Source organism: Aythya ferina, assembly GCF_964211825.1.
Source record: "Aythya ferina genome assembly, chromosome: 4".
NCBI lineage: Eukaryota > Metazoa > Chordata > Aves > Anseriformes > Anatidae > Aythya > Aythya ferina.
The window spans coordinates 65,933,937-65,953,557 of NC_140300.1; the positions used below are offsets into that span (position 1 = coordinate 65,933,937).

General features: G+C 38.4%; 1 protein-coding gene across 1 annotated transcript in view; it reads left to right on the forward strand.

Annotated features, from left to right (window-relative positions):
- The first annotated feature begins 318 nt into the window (after window positions 1–318).
- The window catches only part of MMRN1 (multimerin 1), a 42,172-nt gene continuing 22,869 nt past the window's right edge, over window positions 319–19,621 (forward strand). The window contains exons 1-3 of the mRNA XM_084517916.1: window positions 319–986; window positions 14,256–14,375; window positions 16,854–16,960. Of these exons, the coding sequence (XP_084374042.1) occupies window positions 433–986; window positions 14,256–14,375; window positions 16,854–16,960 (781 nt within the window). The 5' untranslated portion in view covers window positions 319–432. The remainder of the gene's footprint in view (window positions 987–14,255; window positions 14,376–16,853; window positions 16,961–19,621) is intronic.

A 19,621-nucleotide genomic window follows, 5' to 3' on the forward strand; every position in this document is an offset into this window, starting at 1 on the left:
AGTGCATGTGACAAGTCACTTCTGCTCTCTGCACATGTACACGTGAAAGGAAAATTACCTACCAATTTCAGTTTTTATCCCTCAGGATTACTTCACAGTACATATTTTTCCACATTTCTATTGTGCCATTAATCTTTATCCTGTGCCTTCTGCAAAAAACTTCTTTTTTTTCCTTCTACACAGGCTGCCAGGCTCCTGCTCTCTAAGGGGTCAAAGGTTGCAGAGGAATCCACAGAAACAGGAAACCAGGCTTCCTCTGTCAGTTTTGAAACACCAAAACCTGTTTCCTTTCTACAAAAAATAAACCCCAGCAGGACATTCTCTGGGTAGGCTCTTTGCTGTATGAGTAGCAGCTCAGGAGGAGAGAAAAGCCACAGGGTTCTTGCTTGGGAAATAAATGTGAGACATCCTTAGCATTTATAAACTAGCAGAATGAAGGAGGTTATCTTCTTGCTGTTACTTTTGCACTTCCAGAGTGGCAACCTTGGATTTAATACTCCAGGAAAGCTTTGGAACACAGAAGAAGGTGGTGAAAGCCCAACAACTTACTCAGACATGACCCCATCTCCAACTGCAGTGCCTGGCTCTGTGAATGCAGTGACAACTGCAGGGTCACCCTATTCTGAGATACAAGTTGCCAAGGAGAGTGCATCACAGGCACCCACTTCTGCATCTTCAGACAAGACTCTGGGAATTAAAGCAGTGAAGAAAACTTCCAATTCTACAACCTCCATCCCTGCAAGCCAGTCAAATGGACACAGTGATGGGGACTCCGACAAAGATAAGATGAGAAGCTCATCTAGCAGCGAAATGACATCTCTACAGAGCAATGCAAGAGAGACCCCTCTCCAGCAAGAGGTCACTCCAAGCCAGGATAGAGCAGCAGGAAACAGAGCTCTCAAGCAGTCATCCTACAGCACTGATACCACCAATACCCAAAGCGATGCCAACTCTAAAACTTCTGGCTCTCAAACTACCAGGGGAAAGTAAGGAAAACTAAACTTTTTTTTTTTTTTTTTTTCTCTTGTCTTCTATGTACTGTTTAGCAATGCTATTCATTAATTTCCAGTGAAATAAATGGCAAGTGTCCTAGTAATTTCAAGTAAAACTGTTTTCTGAGCTTTAGGAAGATCATGAAAAAAACAAGCAAGGGACTAAACCTACAGTATTTACTCAGTCAAAACCATTGTGACAGTAAAGACTGAAATATTTATTTCCTCATGGTGCTTATCTCAAAACCAGCAGGAAAGTCATTAACACATATGGATAAAAAAGGACTACAATAGATGCCTCTGTTTTGTGCATACTAAAATTTCGTTGTTTTCTTTGTTGTGGGTAAAAGAAATTTTAAATGCAAGATTTCGTTCTATTAAAAATGATTGTGTTTCTAAACTTCCTCACTACCCTGAAATTACAAACAATTAAAGATACAACAGTGTATGACAATTGCAGCATTTTATTCTGTGACAAAAACTTACAGCAAATAGTGCTGCAGGTGAATGTGCATTCAGAATTGTATAGCTTAATATATAATAGCTATGCTTAATGGAGTATATCAACTTGTACTGGCTAGCTTTATAGCTCTAAACACTCAATTATTTTCTTTGAGCTCCCATATCTTTAACTCAAATGGGGATGTTAATACTGACTTTGGAGTTGTCACAAGCTTCATGTAATTACTGATATATATTCAGATACTGATGTAAATGGAAGACACAAAAGACTGCTGGTTTTCTGTCATATTTAAGGATAGAGGGCTTTCAGAATATAGATTCCTTCTTTTGATTGTAGTTGACAAATGCTAACATCCAAAATATGGAAAAACTCTTTCTCTTAAGTTCACAAAAAGGGAATAAAGCACTCCTTAGAAACACTCCTACAATTATGTTGCAATGTGAGACTGTGAGCTAATATTCCTCCAAGGCAAAGAAAAGATTCCCATAGACCTGAGTGTCTTTTGGATCATGCATAGATGAAGTGATGCCAGAAAGATGCAAAGCAAAGGAGTTCTTCACCTCGGCGCAGAAGAAATACCCAGTAAGAAGCAATGCTTCCCAGGCTGCTTTCCTAGCACACTCCTTTAGAAGTGAATGTCATCTCTTACAACACCTTATCACAGTTTTTGGCAGTGTCTGAGATAACCTGGCTTATGTGGGCTCTCTTTATTTGTTAGAGCCTATACACCATTTAAATAAGCCTTAGAATATGCTAAGCTAGAGACTTTAACTTTCTCAGCTTCTCTCAAGAATAATATTCCAGTGAAATTAATCTTCAGAAAAACTCTGTGAATTGGCAAGTATTGTTTCTACCCTTTACATAAGGTACAAAAGCAGAAAGTGAAAAATCAGTCTCTGGTGAAGAAGAACTCACATTTTACTTATCACAATGGGATGTGGTTGCAACTGTGGAGAGGAAAAAAAGCAATTTTGTGTGGGCTACCACCTTATTTCATGAGTGGTTGAGGAGCAACCTGCTGTGCAGCCTGCATAAAGGTCCTATTTTGTTTGAGTGCTTTAAGCAAGTTAGACACAAAGCAAGGTTTACATATGATATTACAGGATTGAGTAACAGTGTGAAACCCCAGCATAAAACCGAATGCTAAACCCCCACTCTTTTTTAAACTGTTCCTGGGGTGGTTTATCCTTCACACATTAAGATGTTTGCCTTACAACTCTAGTCCTCCTACTGCATACAAGTGCTTTTGCAGCCAGATAGGGTGATTTGAGCTTATCTTGCAGTTTTGTCACTGACCTTTGTCACTGTGACTTGAGTCACTTCACTGTTCTTTCTCCCTTTCCCTATGAATTAGACTTGGATAAATAAGAAAGTCTTTTGCAATTCGACTTTTTTTCAGAAAAGTCATGAAAAAAAATGTCTGGTGTGCTCAATATTACCAATCACTGCTGTGAAGCATCTGGAAAACTACTGCTGAGAAACTATGCATAAGAAAACAACTATTTATATTTATTATGTGCAGGTGTTATTGACTACACATTACATTAATTTCTAGCACATTTCCTATTTTATTTTTTTTTTGCCCTTTTGCATCGTTATTGCAAATAAAGTGAAAGAGATGCACTAAAGTTTCCAATAAATACATGGAGCTACCTTTGAGGTTTACTTCTCTAATTCCTGAGTGCATCTTGAATGAGTCAGTAGCAGATTTCACAATTGTAAAGCATACTACCTCTGAGGAAATTTGGAAGCACTATTTGCTTTTTGGTTTTATTTTGAATTGAAGCAACTGTGTAGTGATAGTCCCTATCCCAGGCTGAATTTTGAGGTGACTTTGTAGAAACTGCATGATTCTGTTCTCCTTTATGGCAACCCATTGTGCTAACATATGTGCAGAAATGCTGATGTTAAAAGATTCCATACAGAAGGACCAAAATAAAGAAGTCAGAGAGACAAGAGTAAGAAAAATAAAGGAAAGCAATTTAAAATATATATATTTATAATTAAAAAATAATAAAGTAATATGCTTTATTAGAGAGTCTCCACGGCTGTCAGGTTACCCAAAAGATACAGTATGTGCTCATTGTACAAGATTAATTACCAAAATACCCTCTTTCTGAAGGAAAAAGATTGTGTACTCAATTGGCTTAATTATAAAGAGATTTCCCTCAGTTGTCTCTGCTCTATGTTATCTGAGGATAAGACTATGTACATATATCATGCACATGCTAGAACTAGATTTAAAAATAAAGTTCTTCTGGTTCATTCTATTTTGGCAAAATTCCCATGAAAATGTCAAAATAGTATGATTTGGAAATATTTTATGCATTTTCAAAGTCTGCGCCTGAAGAATATTTCTGACAACTGACAAACAAATGCAGGCAGGGAAGACTCAGATATGGCAACTAGCATCAGCCCAGAGGCCAAATCACAAAGTGCTGCTGTGGTGAGGCTTCAAGGCAGACGTCAAGCCAGGACGGCAAGTCAGTGAGTGCAGATCAGGCCTGGTGATGGTGACTTATTATTTCAGAATTTACAGAGGAAAAAAAAAATGTATCTCAGAGGAATCTAAATATGCTAGCTCCTAAAAACTTCCCTACTCCTAATTGTTTACTACTTGGGCACCCCTCTAGGATGAGTAATGCTGGAAAACTAAAGCTGTGCTTCAGCAGCAGAGTTTTTTTCCAGTGTTGAGTTAAATTAAATGTGAGCACCAATTTAGTGTCAAAGAAGAGAATTGATGATACATTGTTTTCAACTGACTTCATGTGAGATACATCTTTTTCAGCCTGCAGAAAGGACTTAATTGAAGGATTTTGCTGTATAAAACAGACCAAGTAACTATGAGACTCTGGAGCAAGTTTGAGGCTGAGTCTTGAGATGAGCACAGTCTCCTTTCATTCTGAAGCCAATTTTATTAATTATTATTCAAGGCAGCTTCTGAATACATGAGACATTCATTCAGGCTGTAAATTAACCACACTACCTCCACACTGTTGGATGGCTCTGTATTACTCATTTCTCTTAGTATGTGTATATTCCACATTTTCCAATTATCATGAATCCACTGAGGGTCTTCACTGACTTCCCCTGCCATTACCATGGGTAGTGGTGAGGTGACAGTATTTTATTACTAAGCACAGAAAGATTTAATAAAGTCAGCACCAGGGACAGATTTACTTAACTGTCATATGTGATAGGAGTGCTGAAATATTTCATTCTCAAGACCAGAGCTCTGGATTTCTCCCCAGAAATTGCTTTTACTTTTACTGGCTTGGTAGAATTTCTAGTGTACTGGTGAATTGAAATGAATGGTTAAGTTCAGCAGATATTTCAAATACAGAAGAAGCATAGAAACTGATTTAACTGCCTGGCTAATGTAAGGTCCACCGTCTCTTTTGATCATGTCACTTTTTAATGGAGCAGAGAGAACAATTCTTAAATAGATTTCGTAGGATTTTGCATCACTGTGCATTTACAATAAATAAAACTCATGTATGACTTAAGTTTCTGCCTCACTAGGTGTATTCAATAGGACCTGGAAGAAAGAATCCCTTACACTACTACTTAGGCTGCCTTGGTGGCTAAATGTCAGAAAATGTTTGACAGCGCTTTGCCCTCACGATGTTGTACTCCAGCCATGCAGAAGACATTTACAATGATATCTTCTTCTCCAGCAGCATCTTGAACATACTTCTTAAGTATGGCTATGAGTCCACAATCTAATTTCCCTGCATATGCTGAACACAGCATTGCTCCCATTGCACTCCTGGAAAAATAGTAATAGTAGTAGTAGTAATATTACTACTACTACTAATAATAATAATAAATGAAATCAGTAATCCAGGAACTGGTATTCAGTACAGGGGAGCAAAATACATAATTATGCACTTCCATAATGATGCATGAGGCATGGCACCAAGAAAATGTAACTCCAAAGAGAATTTTAACACAAGTATTTAGAGATCGGTGATTAACAGGTGGCTGAGGGCGGTGGTGTGAAGTAGCCAAATGCCTTACCACATCGTGCAGACCACATACTACTGCAAGCTGTACAGCAACACTGGTATAGGGCAGCAGGTGCAGAGGGTTCATGCAATTCACAGACATATTCTTTATATCAGTTTATATCACATATCCCATGCACTGAGGAAATCTTTCCCACTGCTGATGTCCCATGCACAGAAAGAATTAAAGAGTTTGTTTAAATGCGAAACTCTGCAATGTTCACATTTCAAGTAGTTCCAGTACCTGAAAGAAATCATTGAGGGAGACCCAGCTTGTACTGTCTCCCACAGTGACCCTATAGGATATTTTGTCTTTCAGGGAGAGAAGAAATGGTAAATATATGCTCATGCAATTCTGGAATATAGGTGATAAAATTGTAATTTCTGAAAACTAGACAAAAATTTCAAAGTAACAAAATCCATAGTTTTGGTTTTCTCAGACAGCCTTTCAGCAATGATGGCTTGGCACAATCATGACAGACTTTTCAGTAGCACAGGAAATATAGCGCTGGAAAAGAAAAAATACATCTCCACCCACACTGCTTTTGAGACACTCACGTGGTACTTAAAAGAGAGGGAAAGTCCCAGCCCCTTAGTCCCTTACTTCTTTGCTTCCTCAGAGTTTGGTTACTTAGTTTTTTTATGATCAGATTTAGATAAAGCACTACTATGCATATGACTTCTGAAATACTTTAATGAAGTTAATAAAGGTTTCCATTAATTTTCATTAATTTAATTACACTGACTACTGCATCAATGCTCATGCTTATCCTTGCTGTTGCTCTTTGCTTCATCTGCCATGGAAACAGTGAGGATTAAGAAGAGAATGCTTTCCATCCCTATTTATATCTCTCCATCTCACTGAATAGATTAGAATTACTTTAACAAACTGGACAGGGTGTTAGGATTTAGCTCCCGGTAACTGCAAAAGGTATTTTTTTAAAAAAACATAATTCCACCTAAGGTACACCGGAAACATCTGCTCAAATTTCCACAGAAAATTTGCATTATCACAAACCCAAATATTATTAACATTTTAGAAAACTGACACTCTAATTCGTGGAGTAGATGTGGCAAGGAAAAGAACAGTGGCAAGGTGTCCCTGTATGTTTTCCAAAGGCATTCTTTGTGTTGCTAGTTAGAGAATGTAAGTGATTCATGAAGACACTTCTTTTGCCAGATCTCATAACATCTATGCTGTATTATAGTAATTACTCCTAGCAAGTAATACCATAGGTTATGAGGAAAAACCTGGGGAAAAAAAAATATAATTTAATGGACTTGTGCTTGGATTCTTTTTGTGAAAAAGCTCCACAGAAATCAGTGAGTAGAGACAGCTCTGCATGAGTAAGTGGCAAATCAGGTACAAAACAACTAGTGAGGCAATTTAGCCATTGAATGAAGCTAAATAAGAAAAGAAAAGCTGCCCAAATACTCTAAACAAATTAAAAAAGAATAACATTTGTCCTGGGAACTGGGATGGGATCTTCTATTTTAACATTTTCATTTTGTGTCACTTTTTCTTTTTCAACATTTCTCAGAGTGAAGTCATTACTGACATACTGCAATCTCCTTTTCTGTAGATTAGAAAAGGACTAACAAAATAGCAAAAACCAGTACCACTGAAGGTCATCTGAGAAGCAGTGTCAGTAAATTAGACCAGAGTTAGATTAAATTAGACCATGAATTCTGTAGTCTGTGCCAGATAGATGATGGAAAACAAATCTATATTCCAGAGGGGGGGGAACAAGAAAAATTAAGACACTTCAAACAAACAAACAAAAATCGGTTTGACTGGATTTTCAAATGTAAATCGGTTCAACTGTATTTTCAAAAGTGTTTTACTTGATGATTCTCAATCCAGATTAATAGAAATCTTCTTAAAATTTTAAATTTCATCTTTAGAAAAGTTTGATTATTTTGAGGGGCTTCAAACACAGTGAAATAAGTTCTAAAAGACCTAATGCAGTATGCAGCAAGCCATCTTTTTTAATGCTAAAACTGATGGGTAAAATGCTAGCCAAGTGGAAAATGTGAATTAATTTTTGTAGCCCAAGACAAAAAACACAACTGGTCACAACAGTAAATAAAAATTTGAGTGAGACAAAGAGGCTATTCACAGTCCAAGGTTTCAGCACAGTACATACAAAAAAAGGAAATGAATGATGACAGTAGAATTTGTATTTTGTAACAGGCAGGACAAAATGTCAAGACCCCAAATCCTACAAAAAACATGGAATAAATGGTACAACTCCCCCAGCTGATACTTCAGTGTCAACAAGTCAACTGTTTCTCAGGGTCAAAAACCATATCCTATAAAATATTTAACATCACTTACTGTACTGTATTGCCTATCAAAAATGTAATTTTCAGAGGTCATCCAGGTTTGTCATTCCAATCAGGACATAAAACAGATTTCCCAATCTGATTTTTTTTTTTTTTTTTTTTTTTTTTTTTTTTTTTTTTCCAGTTTCTAGTGAGTTTTCATTTCAGCTGAGATTGGTAAATTCATATATTTCAGAACTAAGGAAGCTGAGTAGAAAACAGAGAAAAATAACCAATTTTGATTCAGTTTTATAACTTCTGTTTGAAGTAGAGCTTATACTTTGGAAAGATATCTCATGTTCATTTAAAGATACAGACCTCCCACTAGATCAGGTTGCCCAAAGCCTCATTCAGCCTGGCCTTGAACACTTGATGGGACATCCACAGCTTCTCTGGACGACCTGTTCCACTGCCTTACCACCCTCACAGTAAATAATTTCTTCCTAATACCTAGTCTATACCTACCCTCTTTCATTTTAAAACCATTACTCCTTGTCCTATCAGTACACTCCCTGGTGGAGTCTCTTTCCATCTTTCCTGTATGCCCCTTTTATGGACTGGAAGTCCATTAGAAGGTCTCCCACAGCCTTCTCTAAGCTAAACAACCCCAACTGTCTCAACCTCTTTTCACAGGAGAGGTGCTCCAGCCCTCCGAACATCTTTCTGGCCCTTCTCTGGACTCGCTCCAGCAGGTCCATGTCTCACTTATGCCGTGGGCCCTAGGGCTGAATGCAGCACTCCAGGTGAGGTCTCACTGAGAAGGGGAGAATCACCTCCTTCAACTTGTTAGCCATACTTCTTTTAATGTAGCCAAAAGGCTATGATTGACTAGTATCGGAAAGGTCAGAGGTCTCCTTTATCACCTAGTAGAGTTCAAAAGAAGTTGCTGAAGCCAAAATCTGGTCTCCCATGCAATACCAACAAACCAACCAAACCAAACAAATAAACATAAAGGTTTCAAGGATGCTTTCCCTCCTCTTAATCTGAGTGTTAACATTTTGTCAATCAAAGTTATCTCTCTTCACCAAAACTTGGCAGAATAGTTAAAGGAAGCTGAAAATATATGACGGCAATGTACTTTATACAACCTAAATCCAGGTCCTCTGTGTAACACTCTTTCATACTTGGAAATGTCCTATCTTAAGAAAAACTAGAAAAAGATTGGCTTCTTCCACACAACTTCAATACGTGTTCTTCCATATGAATGCTTGTATGGTACCATATTCAGAAGAACAATCATACCACCTAAACTGTATTTGTGCATAAGCGAAGAGCATAGGTTCACAGAATCATAGATCAGTCAGGTTGGAAAGGACCTTGGGAGGTCTCTAGTCCAACCTCCTGCTCACACCTGGGTGAGTTATGAGATCAGACCAGGTTACTCAAAGCCCGATCTAGTCTGATCTTGTGTTCCAAGGCTCACCTGTTCAAGGCTGGTGACTGTACAACCTTTAGGCCCTGCTCCAATGCATGGTTGTCCTTGTGGGGAGCAAGCTTCTTATATTCAGTCTGACCATCTCTTCTTTGAATTTGTGCAGATTTCCTCTCATTCTCCTGCCACACATTACTCTAGGACCAACCTCTCAATAAGGTCCCTGTAGATCCTTGGGGTAGAGCTGGGGCAGAGCTGCTGTTGGGTGCCCCTGAAGGCCTTCCTTCCTCCAACTGAACATGCCACAGTTCCTCAGCCTTTCCTTCCAAGGCACTGACTATAGCTGCTCATAGCATCTTTCTACATTCTCCTTGCCTAGGTATAAAGGAAGACACTAAATGAAAACAGGTGTAGAATTGGGATTTGTATTTCATCAACTGTTCTATGAAATACCCATCAGCTGCATATAATCTGAATGAGGCATGGCCACCAAGCCATGCTCTGGCTTTAACAGTGTCTCCAGCTCTGTGTCCTGCTGTCTTCCTTCAGCAACACAATAATCTCATTTTCATGATTCAATGATGTTCAGCTGTGCTGATTCAATAGCATTTCTATTAAAAGTCAGGTAATCTAATTTACTTATGGATAAAAATAACTCATTTTCAGATATAATATGAAAAGTACGGAATGAAAACTCTACCTTTCATGTCCCAACTACCACTGGTATTCCTTCTGTGTGGCTTTAGGACTATTCACAAGGATTGTCTGAAAGTATGATCTGTGCTTAGAAACAAAGGGAAGAAATTGTGTACAGCTACACTTGATCTCTAGCCAGCAGCGTGTTGTTGTTCAATTACCCAAGGAACAGCTTAAACCAGCAGTGTGCTGTGGAAGGGGTCACTGAAGTCTCATAACTCCCACTCACCCTCTCACCTTCAGGAAATTATCATTTTTTGATGATAGCGTAAGTTGTACTTCCCTTTTTACCAACACCAAGCCTGCTGCTGTAGAAATATTTCCACTGACTGAAAAAGTATTAACAACAATCCTTGTATAGACTGGATAACTACCAGCAAGCCAGCGTATCCTCATCACCTAATTTCTCAAAACCAGAGGATTTATTTTCACCTAAAAAGTGAATGAAGAGCACATCCTCAAGGACAAAAAGAGAGAAAGGGACAGAAGTCAGAGCACTCTCATTCTTCAGGATTTGGAAGCGAACATAAATTTATTTCCTTCTTTGGCCACTATTCCTGTCAACAGACTCTCTGCCCTCCCTCAGCAGCCTCGGGAGCCCGCACAGAGGCGTTAACGGCCGCCACTTTCCCGCCGCTGCAGGCAACGGCCGCCACCTGCCGGCGCCTCCCGGCAGCGCCGCCCGCCTCGCCTCGCCTCACGCAGCTCCTCCTGGCGGCAGCGGGCCGCTCGGGCAGGGCTGCCGGGCTGCTGTCGAAGCGGAGCAGAGGCTTTGCTAATTAAAAAATTAAAAATTTGAGAGGGTTTTAAGAGCGCTGGCAATGCGCCAGCAGAGAACTAATGAGTTTAGGGGCTCTTGTTTGCAGACAGGCGTGACTGCCAGTCCCCTGATTCTGCGCCCAGAAATACGTGTAACAGGACATGGCGATGCAGTTGCTTCAGACCAGCTGGGGTGTTTTCCTTCATATACCCTCCAGTCCAGCTTTGGAAATCTGCGTAGTAAATTAAGAAACTGTGCACCAAAGGGCAGACCTCCCCAGGCTCCACAGGTTTATGACACAGACAAGGAAGTTGCTCTTTGCCGAGAATCAAGTCCCATTAAAGTTGCAAAATGTCCAGTAATTCAGGCTGTATAGCTTCGTAACTGGAGACTGAAGTAAATCACCTAGGATGAGTCAGCTAAACACAGGGAAACACTCCAGTAATTTGTCCCATATTTCAGAATATTTTTATTTATTTATTTATTTATTTTCCCAGCTGACAGAAGGACATGTACACACATATATACTCATGTAGCCTGGGCATGGGGCTTCTTGCCATGGAGGAAACACAGTGTGGGCAGACCTCCCTTATGACTGCTCTGAAAAATCTTCTATTTCACAGTTATCTCCAACCTATTTTCTGACCAATTGTGGAAAGGAAGGAATGCCTCACAGGAATGTTTTCTCTGTTGAAAAAGAAATAGGAGTGGTATAAGCAAAAGAGAAGAGAACTTATCCAGTAGGGTATTAATACAAGATTCAAATGAGCCTTACAGGACATGCAAGATCCCAAAAGGCAAAGAGAGGCTTATAGGCACCATCTAGGTTCCATTAGCACTGTCAGTTGTAGGTATTTTACTCCAGCCATGTGTGCAGGCTCCACAGGTTGTAAGCTACACAGACCTTGAATTTGCAATGTCCATAAACTCCCCAAGATTCAGGCCAGCTGGAGTTGCAGAGCTTGTATGCTTATTGCTTGCACAAGAAAAAAAAATGTTGCTCTTCATATTATGCCCAACTTCTCAGATAGGGTCAAACACCACTTGATGTATATTTGGTGTAGCAATATTTATATTTGAGCTGGAAATACTATGGCAAATATCACAAGCAAAGAGGCCATTTCAAAAGTCTGAGGACTCAAAGGTATTCTTTGACACCTTGCTATGAGTGAGTTTTGCTGGTCAGCACATGACAGAAAAGGATGAAATCTGTTGCATTGTCTTTACGCCTGTCAAGACTTGCACTACACTCTTCAGGCTAGATTTCTGTTGTACACCATGAAGATGTTGTTTTGGTTTTAAATACAGTTTTCCTGATTGAAATCAGACCCAATGCAAAACAAACAAGAGACTCCTGCAGCTTTCAATAAAATCTACATGTTAGAAGCTTGTGTTGCTGATCTGAAACATATTATTCCATGGAGTAAAGAAGATTTTCAGGTTTAAGTTCCTGTTATGCAAAAGAGTTGTTTTCCATTCTGCCTTTGCATTAACACAGCTTGTCACAGTTCTTCCGCTATGCTTCATCTTCTATTTTCAAATCTACATTTTTTCAGACAATTTGATTTCAAAATTATATTTACATTCTTAACATCTCTTAATGAGCTTATTTCATTGGTAGCATAAACCTAATTATAAGTCACACCAGGGGCTCTGTGGATATTTCCTCCAATTTAGCCTGATCAAAGATTGCTGGATCATGTGAGAACAGCTACAACCATTGTACTCACAGAGCTTAAGAATGAGTTAAATATTTTAAACAGAAACAATCTATTCAAGTTGAGTTAAATTTTTGATGGAAATCAGAGACTGAGTTTAGGCTATTTTTAAAAACAAACAGCAATCCTTAACTGTTAAGTTTGGAATGTATTGTACTGATCTTTCCTTGAGGGCATCTCCAAATGGGCATGTTCCAGTAGCTGTTACATTGAAGTTGGCTGCTTTCAATAGTAATGATAATTGTTGGACTTACATTATGAATTTTAAAAAGTAGATTTTTATTTTTTTTTTAACTGACCTCTCTGTATTCCAGGACTTTCATATATTTTACAGCTGCTTTTTACGCCTGTTTTCATTGTTTTATCTTCTCATCGATCACATTTACTTTGATGTGAAATGGAATCCAGTTACTAAAACCTGTACCTCCACATACACTGCATAAAACACTGACAACATTGCTGTATTTCCTCTTATTAGTCCAGCTCTGGTGAGCTGTCAGGTCTGCATGTGAGGGTAGAGTGCAGGAGAGGGAGCCAGGAGTTCAAGTCCTAACCATAGCACTGGCAGGTTGAGATGATCCACTTCTGCCCAGATTTTAAAATCTGACTCCTATTTTTGGGTCTTGATTTGTAGATGTGGTAAGACACCTTTCTGCTCTTTACTCTTAGTCCCTTACTTTCTAAACAGATAACTTGCTACAGTAAAAGAGGTGTGGTACTGAACTGAGGTGTATTTATCACTTCAGATGTCTTCTGATCAGACTTTATATGCTATCAGTTAATTGCTGAAAGTTATTCAGAAACTTAGATGTTTATATTTTGTATATTGAGTTTAAATCATAAGCAAATCATAAGCAAATCAACATCTTTAGTCAGGAGTCCCCCCCCCAAAAAAAAAAGAACACTGCCAGTCTGGACCAGCATCACTTCATTCATCTGTTAAGAATTGTTTACTATGACATTCATGTGTTGATAGATTTCTGTGTTGTTTGCTTGTTTGTTTTTTAATTTAAATCTCAGTGCTGCAATTCAGAGAAAATTATGTTTTATAATATCAGGTATGAATATGCAGAACCCTTACTACAGCTATGAAATAGAGGAGGCTTCATACCTGTACAGAATTACAGAACATCCTGAGTGAACTAGAAAGTGGATTGTTGTGGTCAACACAGAACCACCCAAAAATCAAACCATATGTCTGAGAGTGTTCTCCACATGCTTCTTGAAGTCTGACAGAGCAATTACTGATATTACCTGAAATTACTTTTAAAAGAAAGTGGCCTTACACTTTTCAGCTCCCATAATTCTGTACTGCAGTTAGCAGTTTGGTTGTTTCATATGTAACTTCCCTCTAGGAAAGGGTGTAGAAAAAAAAGGCACAGGCAAAGGCAGTGCTAAGGCACAATATAGTCATGCGTGTCTTTGACCTCAAAGTGCACTCAAAAACACAGTCTAATTGGTACTGACAATATTTCCAGGAAAAGGGAGGAAGAGTTGAAATATCTATCTGCAAAATGGAACCTACAGGTGATTAGGAACCTTGTTAAAGAATTCTTTGACTACTGGAGAGACAGTTTCTATGGTCGGAAATGTAGGTGTATTATAAGATCTGTGATTACTGCAGTCCAGAAAGGCTTTTTTGCCTTGGTGTTCCACAAACATTTACAAAGAAAAAATCTGTTATACCATATAAAAAGATGTAGAGGTGTAAAACTGATTGCTTTCTTTGCTAATGAGTAGCTGAAGCACAAAAAACTAAGTAATTTGCCTAAGATTACACTGTCAGTCTGAGAGAAAACAAATTTTATTTTCATAACTTTCCTATCCCTAAATTATGAGTTTGACTTCCCCTCTAAGTATCATATCATATTGTGTGAAATGTTATTTGTACTTTAATTATATTTACATTTTCTTTCTCACAGAAACTGGTGCGCTTATGTCCATACCAGACTATTACCTACAGTAGTAGTGGACAACCTGGAAACCTTCTCATCAGGCAGAGCGAAGCCTTGCACTTGGCTTATTGGATCCTGTGCTCAGAGGTGTGTAGACAACAGAACAAAGAGTACTTGAGGTTAAGAGTGACACATATGCTTAATGAATACAACCACAACTTCAGAAATTTAAAAACAGAACAGAACAACAACAACAAAGAAAAACCCACACATTCACAAAACAAACAAACAAACAAATAAATAAATAAAGCAAACCAAACCAAATGAAACAAACAACAACAACAACAACAACAACAACAAAACAACAAGCAAACAAACAAAACCAACCAACCAAGCAAAAACAAACAAACAAACAAAAAAAAAACCACCAACCACAGGAGGGAGCAGAGAGTGTGTTTCGAATTTTCATCATAATGTGTTGCTAGTAAAGCAAGTAAACATAGCAAGTAAACAACACAGCAAGTGAAAAAGCTCATGACTGGGAGTATCCTTGAGCTCTGCCATATGGGCTTGGTACGCCCTCACTCTGGCATCCTCTGATCTGTTCAAAGCCTTCAAGTAAGCCCACTGCCTTCTCCTCTCTTCTGAAGTACTACAAGAGAAGGTACAAGGCTTTAAAGCACGTATGGGAATGAAACTCTTTCCTGTGCAGTTTTCTAGGCTAGTGCATTGTTGGAGCAAAAGGCTTTCTCAGAATGGCATAAATATTTTTGTTACTATCTTTGCTGGGTGCTTATTTGTGGCACAGCTTTGTTGCTCAGGCAGTGAACCTAGAAAAGTAATTGGCCTGAATGCAATGTGTAAATAACAACTGCTAAACATATTCAGATTGTCCTTTGTGATTTGAGTGCCTCATTGGATTCTCACGCATTAGATTTCAATAGTAAATGAAGTTTGATTTTAGTGCGTGAGACTGGAAAATGGCATCCTGAAATAGCACCAGCAAAACAGAGGCTGTAATACATTTCTTCCCTTGAAAAACTTCAGGAGCTTCTTACAAACCAGCTTGTTCTGAGAATTGCCCTCTAGGTGGTAGGACTGAACATGCTTAAAGCTTTGAGGTGAAACATGGAACAGAAGTGTCCTTAGGATTTGTGAACTCTGAAATATAATGAATTGCATCACAAAACTGTGGGACAAGCCCTGTGGTTGCAATGTTGCCAGCTTTTTTTTTCTAATTAAATCTGGAAGATTCACAATATCTCTGATTATTATTATTATTTTAAGGAAAATGAGCTCATTGGGCTGTTCCTGTAAATAAGTCTCTGCTATATACACTTCTTGGTCTTGTCTACATGGAAAGTTATTTTTGTAGTATCTATTTCTGATTAACTTCTTTTAGGGACATTTGTTTTTAAAGTTGCTTTCAGGAATCAGTTATACTAATGCAGAACAATGCAGTTGTACCATAAAATAAGAGCATCCATACGGTGAAAGAATTGAGAAGAAATCCCTTGATTTCAGTTCACCTTAATTTTTATTGAGTTCTTGCAGCTGAAAAGCCTTTTCTCAGAGGCAAGGCTGTTTGGGGACACATGCAAAGCTCCCAAAAGTTGATACAAATTTTAATATACCATACTGCATTCCTTGTGAAAGGCTGACAAGATTAACAACTGTATAAAACAAGATGGCATGTTTTTTTAATTCAATGGGAAGGCATTTTTTGGTCTGCCAGTCTTCAAATATGCCACCTTTTGCATGATTTAGACAGGGATTGTATGTCCACGAGTTCTGTAGACATTATATTTTTGTATTTTCTGAGATTTAAAGTATTCTTCATGGTAGTGTTTAGCAACTAGCAGAACCATTTGATACACTTTTTACTCAAACTTTTTATTTAAAATAGACAAGTGGAGTTGCTGTAGTTTGTTTCTGTTGCAGCATGCTCATTCTAAACTAACTTCTCTGAACTTCAGAAAGCTAAAAGAAGTGATGGTGTAGCCAGGACATACAGAATGTGATGGAACACAGAAACAAAATTGCTGCTGACTCTGCAGTTACCTACAGTAAAAACAGAGGCGTCACATCTACATAGCTATACCCTCCTTTCAGCAACTTACAGAGTGGAAATTTTCATATTTTATCAGAATAATGCATCTATAAACCTACAAAAAAAAATAAATAATCAGAATGGAAGGCTTCTGGTATGTACTTAATATGAACTGGCATGGCACAGATTCATCATAAGTGCTTTTTGTTACTGATTTCAAAGTAAACAGGATTCCACAATTTTATTTTTGTCTCACTCTGTCCAGAGTAGTATGTATTAATTATAATAACATAACAGTTATTAAGATTTGACTCCTGAATAAGATATTCAGGGAAAAAATCTGACAGCCCTAAGCAGCCATCAGTTTTCTTTAAAACCTATGCAGATGATCTGAAGGGTGCAATTCTAACACTGATTGCTATTGAAACACCAAATCCTAGTTAGGCTTCACTTTCAGTTTCAATGGGTTAATGAAAACATAAGAATACATAAGAAAACATATTGTTGATGTACAGGTATCCTACAACTCCTCCTGGGTCACCTAAAACAAGTTTAAAAAGTTTTTTGTTTTGCAGATCCCAGACAACAACGCACGTGGCCTACAGAACAAAGCATAAAATAGTAACATCACTGGAGTGGAAGTGCTGTCCTGGGTACAGTGGGCAAAACTGCCAATCCATGGGTAGGTGAGAGTTGTACTAATTTCCAGATCAGCTTAAGCAGAACATCGCTTCCTTTCTTCCCATCTAAAACTCACAAAATCTTCAGCCTGATTCCATTTTGCTGAAATATGGAGTTTGCATTCAGTGCTTCTCTTCTTTCAACCTTTCTATTATTGAGTATTACAGTGCTAGGATATTAAGCCCAGGTCCTGTATTGAATGCTTACTGTAAAATTCATCTGCAGCACTGTGACCCCTTGGCTTTCAGTTTCAGTATCTAAGAATATGTTTCACACGTATGATAAAATAATGTACCAACATTGTTTCTCTCTGAATCGAGCAGGAATTTTGCTCAGTTCAATGGTGACTGAATTTTACTCAGTATTACATGTGATCCATATATAGCTGTGTCCTTTTTCAATAAAATAGAACATTTTACCTCTGCCCTGGTGATCAAACATATGACAATATACTGTAGTTTAACATCTGTGTAATAGCTATTTCTTTGCTGCTGGCCTTAAACAAGCTGCCCTTGAAAAATAAGATATGGCATCAGCATACATATTTTAAATGAATGAATATTACAAGAAAGGCCATTAGATGTGGTAGGGAATTCAATCAGCAGTGGTAAAGTAGGGGTTGTGATTAAAAATTAATGTACAGGAATGAAGAGAAATCACTGTTATTCACATCCAGGAGGGAAATTTTAATGCTGAAGAGCCAGAACCTCAGCAGGCACAGAATTCTCTTCTGTGTAGCTGAGTATGGAGTCAGATATTAACAGGGGACACAGTCAGTCAGCAAGGCTGTCCAATGAGCATGGATCAGATGTTTTAAAGATTTGCATTTAAAAAACTCAAACATTAGCAAAAATAAATTTCAAAAATGCTTATAAAGGGGTCAGAATACAGTTGATAAAATGGAAATGACATCAAAACAACATGGAAGCACTGACCAGGAAAAAAAAGCTATTAATTCAATTTGTAGTGGTATCTATGTAAAAACAAGAATAAAGGAATGCATTGTCAAGTGTTACAGGACTGGGTTTGAAATTACATCTCCCGGGTACTGTTTTCAAGCCCCTTCTGACTTGCTGAATAACTTGGGGAAGCTACTTATAATCTGCATACCCAAGTTTACCCATCTAGAAAATTGAGATGACATTTATCTCACAGGGGCACTGGGATATTTAATTAATTAATGCTTGTAGAAGTGTTTAAAGAGACTGGGATGAAAGGTGTTATGTCAGAAATGCTCCTCTTCCCTGCTACTGGAATCCTCCCTCCCATGAGGGGCAGACCACCAGCACAAGCCCTGCCTGTATTATTCAATTCCCATGAAGGGACATCAGCTAATGAACTTGAACAACTGGGAGTCCAAGAGCCCTGTCTTCAGGCACTCTATCTCTACAATGGTAGGGAGAGAGATGTTGTAAGCTCTGACAGTGGCTCTCCAGAGTCCCTGAGGCCTCCACATGGCCTGTCTGCGCTTGATCTGCTTAACAACAGAACCATTTATTGAAGGATTTCTGTGCTAAGGGAATCAGGGTATTCTAATGATTTGTTTTGGATCTTGGGAAGGCACCATTAGTGTGATGTGGATTGGTTGTAGCAAACGCTAATTCAAAACTCCTGCTTTAGTTTCCCTCTCAAACCAAGTTAACCCATACATAATGATTTCAGTACAACATTCTAGGCAGCAGAAAAACTTGTTTCCATCTGACAGCAATTTCTAGACATTTGTAAACTGTACTTGGTATCCTCATTATAACTGGCTACAGATACTTCTGTGGGTAACAGTACTGAGTGACACAGAAGAGCCTCTGGAAAGAAAGTGGTGTTCATATCACTATTTCCAGCTCTACTTCCCATGTGGCTACACATTCCTAAATTGGGTAATACATGTATCCTAGCGTAGCATGGACAGCGCAACTTTACAAGAAAGGTTGTTGTTGTTGTTGTCATTTAATAAAGAAAAACTATAGACATGAATTCTTTATTATAAATCTCATGGAACAGCAGAATACGGACAATTCAACAAACAAAATGACAGTATTTTAATTCAGAAATATCAAATGTTTGACTGTGAGCAAAACTGCTGAAATTAAAGAGCTTGTCAGTTCTGAGTTACACAGTTTGTGACATATTATTATTGCTAAGCACAGCTTTATTTTAACTATTTATCCTTAAGTTAGAGAAAACAATTTGTCTGTGGTAATGTTTTGGGGTGGGAGGGAAATCTCATTTCATTTTTGGACATAAGGTTAGTGGATACTACATGATGTGTCACAAATAACTTCAAGAACTGGAAAATACATCTTCAAATATAGGTCATGCTGCATTCAGCTTTGCTTTGGAGTGAGGTAACTTAGTGTGTGGTAATTTGTTTCCATCTATACTGGCTGTGGTTTAGAGCAAAGGGCTTGTTATTGAAATTGCTGACAATACAGTAGCCATTGTTAGCACTGAATTCTCTTGCCTGGTAGCGATGTCATTTCTCCAGCAGATGGCTGTAAAATGTTCTGCACAGGAGCAAGTGCCGTCCTCAGCGTGGGGTGAGATTCAGACACAAAAGGTAGCAATTCACCTTTAAACACAGGAGTGCTCTGAGAGGGAGTGGGAGGAAACTACCTAATTCCCCACAGGGATTTCTCTTGAAACACTCCTGCTCCATCAAAAGTAT